Source organism: Bombyx mori, chromosome 17 (assembly GCF_030269925.1).
Source record: "Bombyx mori chromosome 17, ASM3026992v2".
NCBI classification, from domain to species: domain Eukaryota; kingdom Metazoa; phylum Arthropoda; class Insecta; order Lepidoptera; family Bombycidae; genus Bombyx; species Bombyx mori.
In genome coordinates, this window is record NC_085123.1 from 1,637,039 (window position 1) to 1,650,495 (window position 13,457).

Consider the following 13,457-nt stretch of genomic DNA (forward strand, 5'->3'; position numbering starts at 1 on the left):
GGTGGTGTTGTTACCCTTGCGGACTCACAAGAAGTCCTACCACCAGTAATTCGTATGGCTAGATCCTGCCGTTATATCTACTTCTGCCTGTCATGTGTTCTAGTTTGAAGAGTGAGACAACAGTTATCCAACACAATTAAGTCCCCGATTTCATGTCTCAAGATGCATAGCATTCACGTTGTGATGAGTCTGTAACTTTTGTTCTCCTCTTGACAGTACATACGCTGTGTCACTGCCCATCGGTGAACTAAAAAAACTACATGAAACCGAACTTTATAATATGAACTTATACCTACATTAATTTAGTGTTGCTATGGATAGAAAAAAACACATTAAAAATCTTTATGAGGAAACTAATGCGACCAGCTTTTGATTTACCATCCTGTTCTTGCTTTAGCAGAATCATGTTTGTATGAAAATATCAGCATTATTATTAATTTTATGAAACTTATGACATTTACAATATCATCAATCTTGATACTTGAACTACTTTCTAAGATATTTTTGTTTCGTTTTTTTATTATTTTATTCACGCTAATTTGATTCGGAATTGGTGAAGAATTGGTTAATTTTATAGATTTTTTTATCGAAATCACTTTCTTAATGACTTAATTATTATTTTTTTATCAACTTTCACTAGCTTTGTCATGTGGATTGGTTTTTTAGACTGCAAATTGCGTTTGAGAAAAGCCAAATTAGTCACTCAATGAATTACTTTATTTTGTTGGAAATAATACATTGCGTACTGCGGATTGCTTCAAGCTTTCAATAACATGGGTAAAGGGAAGAGGAAGATTTGCGAAGAGTTTATTTATCGAGCCTAACGAATTAATTTCAATATCAGTATTTTATAAATGCGTTTCCTGTTTCATAAAGTTACTATATACGATAAACATCAGCCGATTTGGTTGGATACTAGAAATTATAATTTTGCGGGTTTGATTTTTATTTACACAATGTTATTCCTTCACCGTGGAAGTCAATCGTGAACATTTGTTAAGTACGTATTTCATTAGAAAAATTGGTACCCGCCTGCGGGATTCGAACACCGTTGTATCTGTTCGGTCGAGCGAGTCGCTCTTTTCTAGGAAAATTAAAGCTACCAATTAAACAAACGACTCGATCATTCGCTACCTTCAGTTACCGAAGCACGTTACTGGTGGTAGGACCTCTTGTGAGTCCGCGCGGGTGGGTACAACCACCCTGTCTGTTTTTGCCGTGAAGCAGTAGTGCGTTTCGGTTTGAAGGGTGGGGCAGCCGTTGTAACTATATTTGAGACTTTAGAACTTATATCTCAAGGTGGGTGGCGCATTTACGTTGTGGATGTCTATGGGGTCCAGTAACCACTTAACACCAGGTGGGCTGTGAGCTCGTCCACCCATCCAAGCAATAAAAAAAAATAAAAAAATAAAAACACAATTTAACTGAAGCAAAAACTTCGATTTTGAATCGCTCACAAAATCCTAAAACCAAAATCCGGGTTTTAGAATTTTGTATAAAATATGCATTACATAAATAGTGTTTCGCGCCATAGCGCTTATAGGAAAAGCACTCTCGCTTTCCGGCACCATTAAAATTCACAGCCAAGTATCAAGACAGTTAGATCCGCGTAGAGCGTACGCGCATTCTGTATTCGAACGACGGGCGCCGACGACTTTTGGCTGTTCAGTCCACGGCTGTCTTTCAACACGGACAGGCGAGAGGACAAATATTTATACGCAGATTCGAAATTCAAAAATTTTTAAACTGGTGTTCGATTTGTGTTTATAATTTTTTTGTTTTGATTGTTTATTATATTTTTTTCCGTGCGATTATTTTGTGAACGACTGTACTTACTGTGCGGTACTGTGTTTGTGGTGCGGTAACTATTTGGGTTAAATTTTACGGATATTATAGGGATTGCCGAGAAATATGGTAAGTTAAATTTTTATTTCATTCTATTTATATATAACAAAAAAAAAAAACTTAGTTCATGTTGTTATAAAAAACAATGAACAAGGATTTTTTAAAACAAAAATTTGGGAACTAGTATACCTGAACAATATTTATAAATTTGAGATGCGAAAATTGTTTGCATTTTTTAATATAAGCTTTATTTAGTTCTGGTGAAGGTTCACTTTCGTCAAACACGTCATCGGATCTTTTGACTTTGAATGTTTTTAATTATTAAGAGGTCCAACCTCGGACCCAACGTACAGGACGTATTAAAATAAAAGAAACATCGGCATTTTTGTTTTTCTTTGTCTGAAGGTGACAGATTGAATATTCGATTAGTTTCTTTATAAAATGATCAAACGTACAAACATACCAAATTGTATATTACATTTTTTTTTAATTTAGTATAACGTTTATGAAGGAAACTAGATTGTTTTAAGAACGGGAAGTCAAGAATTTACAAATCGTCAAGGAAACTGTTCATAATCATTCAAAAACATATGTATATATTTATATTCGAAATCCGAAGGTAATCGGAAATTTACTTCATATTATGATAACTAAAAAACCAGTTATTTATAATCGAACACGTTCAAATATGTAAATCTTCGTGAAATATTCTAAAATCAAAAATTCATATAACAAAAAAAAATTAAGTATAATCGAGATAATTAATTTCGAAATTCGAATTTCGGAACGTTTAAAAATCGAACACATACTTTCATATTATGGCACGGTTTCGTGTTTGATTCATTTTAAATTCATTTATTAACTTACATACCTACCTACAACGAAATTGGAAATCCTAACGTTCCAATTTCAAATCCGCGAGCCGGCGAACACCGGCCGACAATGAACGAAAAGCATCAGTTTCTCTGAGTGAAAGTGCAAAACAATTGCCCGTAGAAATCGCCGAGTTTACACTGCGTACTTGATGCGTGTGCGTGTGTGTATGTATGTGTGGGTAATTTCGAATTTTTTTTTTGCTTTGATTTCATTATTGATGTGAACTTCTTTCCTGTCTAACATTACGAATAAAATAGCATTGTTATTGTGTTTTATTAATCTTTTTTATTTTTATTGAATAAATTTCCAACTAATAATAACTGAGACAGTAACGGTCTCTAGAATAAATGTAAATTGAACACAGAATACTTTATGTTACTAAGTAACACAAAATTAAGGGAGTTCTTTTGAGGAGCATGTCAAAGATCATTTTGAAGTACACCACTATGTATTTCAGTTCGTAAATCTATTTATTATGCCTGCACTCTTACCACATGTAAGACGTCTCTAAAATCTTTTGTTAGAAATTTAATATAAATGAATAAATAAAAATAGCCAAACAAAAATATATAATAAGTATAAATATTTAGTAGTCGTCATGTGCTTTTGTAAAGGAAAGAAAAAGTCAGCGACAAGTCAAAGGTGATATCTGATTATTATATTGCAAATGTATACATTTATTCTATTTAGTATATTCGTGGCCTTGATAAATGTCTTTAAGACGCGACGGAGACCAAGCCGGCAGTCTGAAAATAAGTTAAAAATAATTCTCAGAATTTTGTCTTAAATTATTAATAACTAGCGACCCGCCCTCGCTTCGCTTCGGAAACTGTAATTTATTATTGATTTCTCCACTGTTTAATGGATGTTATTATACATATCGACGCTTGAAAGGCAAACGTGACTAAGCGACAATGCGTGAACTTTACAGTAGACTAATTTAAAGTTGCAATACATGGAAAATTTTTTTTTAACGAATCTAGCTGTAGTAAAATCTAGCTAGTAGCTGTAGGATTGAAATGATTTTAATAGACCTAGAAATATATATTTTTTGCGCATCGAATATGGATAATGCCCATCATTTATGTACAAAGCAGTTATTGTCGCTTAGTCATGATTGCCTTTCAAGCGTCAATATACACCTTCCTCTTCAATCACTCTATCTATTAAAGAAAACCGCATCAAAATCCGTTGCGTAGTTTTAAAGATTTAAGCATACATGTTTTATATTATGTAGTGAAATAGCGTATTTCTGCAGATATGAGTATATCTATCCTGTTTATCATTAATTCTGTTGATTTGGTAATAGAGAATATCTTTTCAGTTCCTCCCTGGTCTCCATCAGAATTACACGCTAATTCTGGATTCCAGGAACAGTGAAACCGTTTGAGTATTTTGGTCCAAGCAATTTTATTCTCCAACTTTCGCTTAGAACCTTAGAATCTTGGTGATAGATTTTTACTTCTTCTTTGAAGCGTATCTTCTTTCCAAATATACAAACAAGCCTCACTCTGAAATATTCGTTTTGTAGATAGAAAATACGATCCCAATGATGCATTCAATTGAGTTTGAAAAATAGCATAACGAATTTTGGAAACAGATATGGTTTTTTATTACTTAGATAGAGGGACGAGCTCACCGCCCACCTGGTATTCAGTGGTTACGGAAACCCATAGACATCTACAACTGAAATGCCGCCACCCATTTTGAGATGTGAATTTTAAGGTTTCAGTATAGCAATAACGGCTGCCCCACCTTTCAAACCGAAACGCATTACTGCTTCATGGCAGAAATAGGCAGGGTGGTGGTACCTACCCGTGCGGACTCCCAGGAGGTCCTACCACCAATAAAATTGTATGATAATACCAATACCAAAGATATTTGGTATTGGCGTTCGAATAATAAACTATAATTAAAAAAGTCCTTTATTCTTTCAGACGAATGCATTAAATAGACAAAACAACGACTTTGAAAAAATTATATAAACCTGGGATATAATAAGAAAAAAGAATTAACAAAAAAAAATTTAAATTTATTATTACTTAGATGTATGGACGAGCTCACAGCCCACTTAGTGTTAAGTGGTTACTGGAGCCCATAGACATATACAACGTAAATGCGCCACCCACCTTGAGATATAAGTTCTAAGATCTCAGTATAGTTACAACGGCTGCCCTACCCTTCAGACCGAAACGCATTACTGCTTCACGGCAGGAACAGGCAGAGCGGTGGTACCCACACGCGCAGACTCACAAGAGGTTCTTACCACCAGTAAATATATATCTGGTCTACATATTTAGATGCCTTTGTTCATATTACACGATATTATTATACCTACATAGAAGTCGTCAGAAAAAAAAAACCCGTCGTCTTTAGAAAAAAACCCGCAAACCAAAAGCCCTAAAGCACAAATTTGTAAGCTCCTCTAAATCTTTACCGCAGTCGTTCATTTAGCGCGTCTGATGTTTTTATTTTATTTTTTAATTATTCAATTAACTTTCGAGATTCGCAATTTCAATGAGGCAATTAAAAATCTCTTTGCGTAATTTATTAATGAATTCAACATTCGAATATAGTTCACGGACGTACTTTCTTTTGTTTTGATATGAACGCGCAGAGAGATGTGGTATTAGGGTACTAAATTTATGGGCCAGGACCCTGAAATTGCAATAGTTTAAGACAAATATTTTGTTTATGTGGAAACTAGCGACATCTTGTAGCGCATGCCCCTAAATTAATACGTTATTAAAGTTAAGGCATTTCATTACTGTATAAAAATATTTCAAAATGGCTCGCGTGCTGTTAATGCGAAAGATCTTTTATGAACCGGAATTATCGGTTCTACTTGTCACTACTTGTCGGTTTTGACGAACAGGTTTCCTGCTATTTCAATGTTCTCTCTCTCTTTTCGGACATCTTATTTCCTCTTTCAAGAGTAATTGACGACTTCAACTCTAATACTAGGAGCAGGCTTAGGGACCTCGGTAACCTTACTCGTCGACCTCAACAAAGAGGTCGACGCGCAACCTAACCCATGCATCAGCCCGCTGAGTTTCTCGCCGGATCTTCTCAGTTTGTCGCGATTCCGATCCGATAGTAGATTCATTCGCGAAGCAGCTGTTCTTGAGTTGTTAGGTCTCCTTCGGAGGCGCTCGGGCAGCTGTCAGCCAATCCCACCCCTCCTGCCTGAGTCTTCGCCCGCCACCTGTCCTGGTGAAACTGGAAAGGCCTCCGGGCCACAAATAATACTTCAATCATAAAAAAGTGCGCTTAGCTTAGCTTAGCTTAGCATATCTTTGTATATCAGCATCTTAGACATACCAAAACGTATGTGGTATCTGGTAAAAACAAGGACAAGATCTGGTGAGCTTCATCAAAACATTGACACGTCCACAAACTTGAACCATTGACCTCGAAATCGTGACTTCTTTGCTTCACAGAATAATGTATTTCCATAGAATCGACGAGCAATCGAAATAGCCGCTTAGGGTAGGGTAGCAGCTTTCACAATACATACTTACTCGTTATCCTGAACGATATTCTCTAAAAAAGAAGAAAAACGTGTAATAAAAATCATAGTTGAGATGTAATAGTTTAAGGTACATTCATTTTATTATTACCGTAAAGCAGTAATGCAAGAGGATTTGAAACGTACGATATATATTGATGTGAGTGGTGACCGAAGCCCATAAACATCTAAAATGTAAATGCCGCCACCCATCTGGAGACATGAGTTCCAAGTCTCAGTATAGTTACAACAACTGCCCTGTCTTTCAAACCGAAAGGCATTACTGCTTCACGGCAGAAGCAGTCGTGGTGGTACCTACCATTATTAGTGTTCTATTGTAAATGAAGTAGCTAAGTAAGAGAATGCATGTCTGGTCTCTTTATTCTGTGACCGATGCCGACATCTCCGCCAGCTTATCCCGCTTTTACCGTTCCATAACGGTTTACATCCAAGCATAGTTGCATCGATAAGACGACACAGTTTAGTTGGAAGTGAATATCTTGATCGTGGGACTGTCGCCCCCTATTTCGCGGCTTAGTACGTATTTTATTGTTACTAGTGTTCCCCCAGTAGTCGAAATTCGTTTATAATTAATTTAAATTAAAAGTTTGAACATTATTTTGGTTCTATTGTCAATGTAGGAATCGTGCAAAAATATTCTTGTTAAAAAAAAAAAACAATTCGTTGAAAGTTTCTGATCATGTTTAGACTTTTGATTATTTGACTTTTTAACCAAACCATCGTAACGGCAGGAAAAAAAACATGGCAAAACAAATGTTGATTAAGTTTATTTGAATTTTGAATTGTGATAATAGCAAAGAGTATAAGGGATAAAGTAAAAAGTGCTTATTAAACAAAGTAAAGAAAGTAAAATATATCCGTCTTTCTTGTTCCGATTTACACTATTTTTGTGCACCATCGCACCGGGTAATTCCTCATTTCTCCTCTCGCTTAAAAGAAAACTATATAATAAAAAAATCATTCGCCGTCTCTCTTAACTTTTAACGTGACATCTTCTATCTCTCTCACCCAGTCACGCTCTATATCTATCATTCATTCATACATTCCGTTGCTACATTGAATACAATAAATCAAGCAACAAAAGCTGAATCGCGCCAACAACATTTGCCTGTAAATTCTCACTCACTAAATAATAATAATTATACGTATTACTTTTTTTTGTTTTGTTTTATTGCTTATATGGCTGGACGAGCTCACAGCCCACCTGGTGTTAAGTAGTTACTGGAGCCCGTAGACATCTACAACGTAAATGCGCCACCCACCTTGAGATATGAGTTCTAAGGTCTCAGTATAGTTATAACGGCTGCCCCACCCTTCAAACCGAAACGCATTACTGCTTCACGGCAGAAATAGGCAAATTACGAATGAAAACATTCAGATTATCAGAGTCGTCGAGCAAAACTCGGTCAAAGACATTGCCCATGTCAAAGGAAGCACACAACTTCCTTCTTAAAAAATAGTGTTCACGAACATTACACTTAATTTCCTTTACGCTACCAAACTCGGATGTTCAAATCGAATCTTTGTTTAGAAGAACATGTATGTGTGTTAAGTTATGTGCAGATAACAAGTTGCGCGACTGTTGCCCAACTGTTGTTACGACCTATTTGCGTAACCAAATGTAAACTGCAATTATGTCAGGACTGATACCAGTGAAAGGGTCTGTGTTGTGACGCAGTCTCACAGAATTGACAGTTTGTTTTTGAAAATCTAGTTGGTCCTGTGTTTATTGAGTCCGGGTTTCATTCAGTATAGTTACAACGGCTGCCCCACCATTCAAACCGAAACGCGTTACTGTTTCACGGCAGAAATAGGTGGGGCGGTGCTATCTACCCGTGCGGACTCACAAGAGGTCCTACCACCAGTAAAGCCTTAATGATAAAAACCGGTCTAGTATAATCAGTCTCCTCGAATTCACTCAAAGTGCTCAAAAAGGCAATCCACTAAGTGGAGACCTCACCTACCTTCAGACATTAGGTAGAAGGGTGTAGTATAAAGTAGTATGGCAGAGAGCAACCGACTGTCCTAACCCTGAATGAATTATAAATTGGTAGAAAGAATTGGTAGGAAGAAATTGGTAGAAGGTTTGATTTAAGCGGACTTAGTAGCGGTAGCTAGTGATCACGTAACCTACCCGGGCGGACTCACAAGACGTCCTACCACCAGCATTTATCTGTTTATGTAAATAAATCGAAATTATATATTGCCAATAATAAATTAAAGGACACGACATCAAATTACTCATCAATCATTATTCCCAAGGCACACAAGTCACATCCGAAACACGCAAATTGCTTTTGAAAAAAAAAAGGTTAGGGGCATACGGGAATCAGCATTATGACTAATTGGAGGCAGTCGATCGTCGCTAAATGGATCGCTGGGTTAAGAAACGCGTTGCTAGGCAACCGACAGGATTTCGCACCGCTCATTTACGGTTCGCTAGAGTCCTTTCAACGTACACCACATACGCATGTGTGTTTTGGGCACCGATTTCATTATAGGAGCTAAAAAGCGTGATAAAGAGACGAATTAACTAATGGATTGGGGGAGGATGAGATTGGAGTAGTCTAATTATCTGTCAGTTAAAACGTCTGATGTTAAGCTAATACTAAGCTTTTTTATTGCTTAGATGGGTGGACGAGCTCACAGCCCACTTAGTGTTAAATGGTTACTGGAGCTGAGACATCTACGACGTAAATGCGCCACCCACCTTGAGATATAAGTTCTAAGGTCTCAGTGTAGTTACAACGGCTGCCCCACCCTTCAAACCGAAACGCATTGCTGCTTTACGGCAGAAATAGGCAGGGCGGTGGTACGTATCCGCGCGGACTCACAAGATGTCCTACCACCAGTGATTACGCAAATTATATTTTTGCGGGTTTGGTTTTTATTACACGATGTTATTCCTTCACCGTGGAAGTCAATCGTCAACATTTTTTTGTTGAGTGGCCGTGACTGTTGTGCCGAGGGTCGTGGGTTCGATTTCCGCAGCGGGCAAACATTCGTGTCATGAAAAGGTTTGTTTGCTCTGCGATGCTAAAGAAGTTTAACTTCAAAATGTATCTATTTTATTGAAAATCTTATCGTTTCAACAAACAAAAAAACTTTATAATTAAAAATAAAGTAACTTTCTTTTAGAAAAAAGACAAAGCTTCGTAAGTTCTTTTCGAAAATTTGACACAAGATCTATTTTGAAATACGCTAAATATAATATTTTTCAAATGAATTGCTTCGAATTTAGTATTGAACATTAATATTTAGTATCGAACATTTATCGCAGGGAACCAACCAAACAGATAATAAACGGTTTGCTTCAGTTGTTAGATTGCTAACCAGTACTTAATCTCGTTTTCACCGTGTTCACAGTTCGTCGGGCGCTTTCTGTTTTTGTGTTTAGCGGAACGCTCATGTGACACCGCGTACAGTTTGCAAAAAAACAATTTCAATGATTTACCAATGGAATTATAATAAATCGCTCCTATATAAGCGATTGATCTAAAATGTTTCATTTAATTATTATTTTTATTGACTTATTTTTTTTATTGCGTAGATTAGTCAGCGAGCTCACAGCTCACCTGGTGCTAAGTGGTTACCGGAGCCCATTGACATCTACAACGTAAATCCACCCACCTTGAGATATGAGTTCTAAGATCTCAGTATAGTTACAACCGTTGCCCCAACCTTCAAACCGAAACGCATTACTGCTTCACGGCAGAAATAGGCAGGGTGGTGGTACCTACCCGTGCGGACTCACAAGAGGTCCTACCACCAGTAAGCAGTAGTACGCAGACGAGCATGCGGTCCACCTGATGGTAAGTGGTTACCGTTGCTTATGGACGTCAGCAATGCTAGGAGCACAGCCAAGTCGCAACCCAAGATGCAGTACTTTCTGCAAGCCTCCAGCAAATTTAATTTATTTTGGCTGATTATGTATTCCGAATCAGAAAAAACCTAGTTTTATTGTAGACACCCTTCATATCGCAATTCAAGACTATTTTTACGATAGCTTTGTATTGGGTTGTTATTTCTATGAATTTACTAGCCATTCACTACCAAGAACCGTGGACGTTCATTATTTTAATTTACATAATTTATCGATAGACATACAACGTGAGTGCCGTAGTACTTAGTGTTTGGGGTTCCTCGAGAAACTCATGAACTCTACGTCCTATTTTTTATAGCTATAAAAAGATTTTCACACAATCATCGTATCAGCCCTAACCGAATTAATTATTAAGCAGGGAACAGTCATATAAGCAGTATTTAACTCGAAGAAATACCCACAGAACTAATCGATATTGGATTCGTTTGATAAGCAGTACGTCCAAATATATTTTGTAACGTGTGTGCTCTGAGGAATTGTTCTTTTTTTTTATTGCCCTTGTAGGCAGACGAGCATACGGCCCACCTGATGGTGAGTGGTTACCGTCGCCCATGGACTTCAGCAATGCCAGAGGCAGAGGCAAGCCGCACTACGAAGTCTGCCGGGTCAGCTAGTTTATAATAAAATTGAGGCTTTTCTAAAAGAGTTTTTCCGGAGTAAGAACGTACGTAAGAACATTCTAGATATTCATTTAAGCGCTCGAAACTTAATTTAACAAATCTGCTACTAGACTCGTAAGCCGTGACATTTAAGTGATGTCGGTCAAACGATCGAAGCAGACGATTCAAGCGCCTATTTTTGGAATGTTAAAGTTCAGATTTCTGGAAACGTATTTAATGATTTATCGTATTCTAGTTTTTTTTTTCTTGTCGACACTGTAAATCAGTTTTATTTGCGTTAATTTGGTGTTATATAATCTTTTTGATTTGCGAAATCATGGGTGACGTTCGAGAATATTGTATTAAGATATTTAAAAAAAAAACTGGTATGGCTACGCGTTAATGTTGTCCAAACAAGAGCCTCTATGGATATACTTCCATATTCACTCGGAGGAGGTCAATCGGCGCGTTCTATCGAACTCTATCAATAATATTTATTTTTCCGAATAGTTTTTATGCGCTAAGCTTTTCCGTAGCCTTGTCAACATTCGGAATAGTAAAGGACTATTCAACTCTATGCTTTTGATTACCTACTTAAAACCAGATGGGCCATCAGATCGTTCACATGTCAAAAACCTTAAAAAAAAACGCCAAACCCGTCGCTTGCGACGAAGGGCTTGACGCGTAAATTAACCCATAGACACAGCCCACTGAGTTTTTCGCCGGATCTTCTCAGTGGGTCGCGTTTCCGATCCGGTGGTAGGTAGATTCTGCGAAGCACTGCTCTAGTTATCTGTATCTTGTATTGGTTAGACGGGCGGATGAGCTCATAGCCCATCTGGTGTTAAGTGGTTACTGGAGCCCATAGACATCTACAACGTAAATGCGCCACCCACCTTGAGATATAATGTGGGCCTATCCCACATTTCATGCACACAGATATACTCTTCACAATATAAAACTTATATAATATATTTATTTTATATAATTATTAATACACACAGAATATACATTCACACATATAACATATCTATTAATATATGATTACTACATTACATATAAAACAGACATACACACACGACAATTTATCGTACCGCGTTAATCAGCTGGTCGCCCGTTCGTTTGCGCTGTGGACACGCGCGCTTGAACGGAATGTCGCGGGTAGCTGGAAAATATACTCTTGCGCAGCTGATCGCGGCTAGCCACGCCCAGTCGAAACTTACCTCGTACTGAACGCACGTCGCTATCGCTTATTGAATACTGTTTATTGTTTTCGAAGCTTTTGCCTCAATTTTGATAACACGCTTTCTTTGTGTTTATCGTAGTAGTATTGTCGTAAAGTGTAAAGTGTCTTCTGTGTACTGTTTATAAACTGAATATCTATCTGTGCTCGTAACCTTCAATTCTTCATAATTTTAATAATATAGACTGTGTTGTATTTTCGTGTGGACTAAGTATAATTGAATAAACATTTAATTGGTGTGCAAGGTGTCGTATTTAATTTATTATTCGAACACCGACGGCGCCTACTCAGGTACTTACTTACCTTTCCCTCAATTACGCTACAAGTCCGGACGACCCGTACATACTCCAACCACATCTATACGGGAGACCAACAATTCTCGTCTATACTGGTGACCCCTGAAGAACACCATAATGAGCAGCAGTGATTCTGTCGAGACCGCTGGTTCTCATGGAGGTAGCAGTGTAAAACCCCGACGAATGAAAAAAATGTGCGTTTCCACTGTACACGACAACGATATTTTGTCGTCCGACATTCGGAAGTTCACTTTGAAGGTGCCTCCGTTTTCTCCAGAGGACCCAGAAATTTGGTTCGCACTTCTTGAAGGCCATTTCGAAAACTATGGTATTACAGAGGACCACATAAAGTTCAACAATGTTATTACTAACTTAGATATTCCTCACGCAAAGGCGGTAAAGGATATCATCGTGCATCCTCCGACTAGCAATCGCTACGAGAAAATTAAGAGCGAGCTCATCAGACGTCTCTCCGCTTCCCATGAAAAGAAGGTCAAGCAATTGCTAACTCATGAGGAGTTGGGTGACCGAAAACCGTCGCAGTTTCTGAGACATCTTATGGACCTGGCCGGACCGTCCGTTCCACATGAGTTCATCCGAACTATCTGGAGTAACCGCCTGCCGAACAGTATCCAGACGGTACTAGCATCGCAGCCTACCCATTCGCTAGAACAGCTGTCGGACCTTGCTGACCGAATACAGGAAATAACTACTCCATGCAACGTCGCAGCCACTTCAACATGCGGGACGAGTAGTATCAACCAGTCCAGTGAGATCGCAGAGCTGAGGAAAATGGTGGAACGCCTCGCATTAAAGCTCGAAGACCAGACTCGCGCCACAAACCGCTCCCAGAACCGTTCGAACCGAACTCGACCTCGGTGGCGTTCGACATCCCGCAGCAGAACACGATCTGCTTCCAACTATCGACGGTACCCCGTTTGTTGGTACCACGCGAAGTTCGGGGTTAAGGCAAGCAAATGCCAGAAGCCGTGCGACTACAACGAGAAGGGAAATGCCACAGGCAGTCGATAATGGCGACAGACGACTGCCTCAACTTTCCAGGTCGCCTCTTCGTAACTGACCGCACCACGAAAACCCAGTTTTTGGTCGACACCGGTAGCGACCTCTGCGTTTTCCCACGGACCCAGCTACGAGAGCGTCGTGCTCCTACCAGCTACAAATTAAC

The 13,457-nt window shown here is 38.4% G+C and overlaps 1 protein-coding gene across 2 annotated transcripts in view; it reads left to right on the forward strand.

Moving 5' to 3' along the window:
* Nucleotides 1–1,601: 1,601 nt before the first annotated feature.
* The window catches only part of LOC101736080 (probable chitinase 10), a 109,803-nt gene continuing 97,947 nt past the window's right edge, over nucleotides 1,602–13,457 (forward strand). The window contains exon 1 of one of the 2 annotated variants that reach the window (XM_004921948.5): nucleotides 1,602–1,914. In XM_004921948.5, the coding sequence (XP_004922005.1) occupies nucleotides 1,912–1,914 (3 nt within the window). In that variant the 5' untranslated portion in view covers nucleotides 1,602–1,911. The remainder of the gene's footprint in view (nucleotides 1,915–13,457) is intronic. The other variant, XM_038016723.2, reaches the window with a different exon arrangement.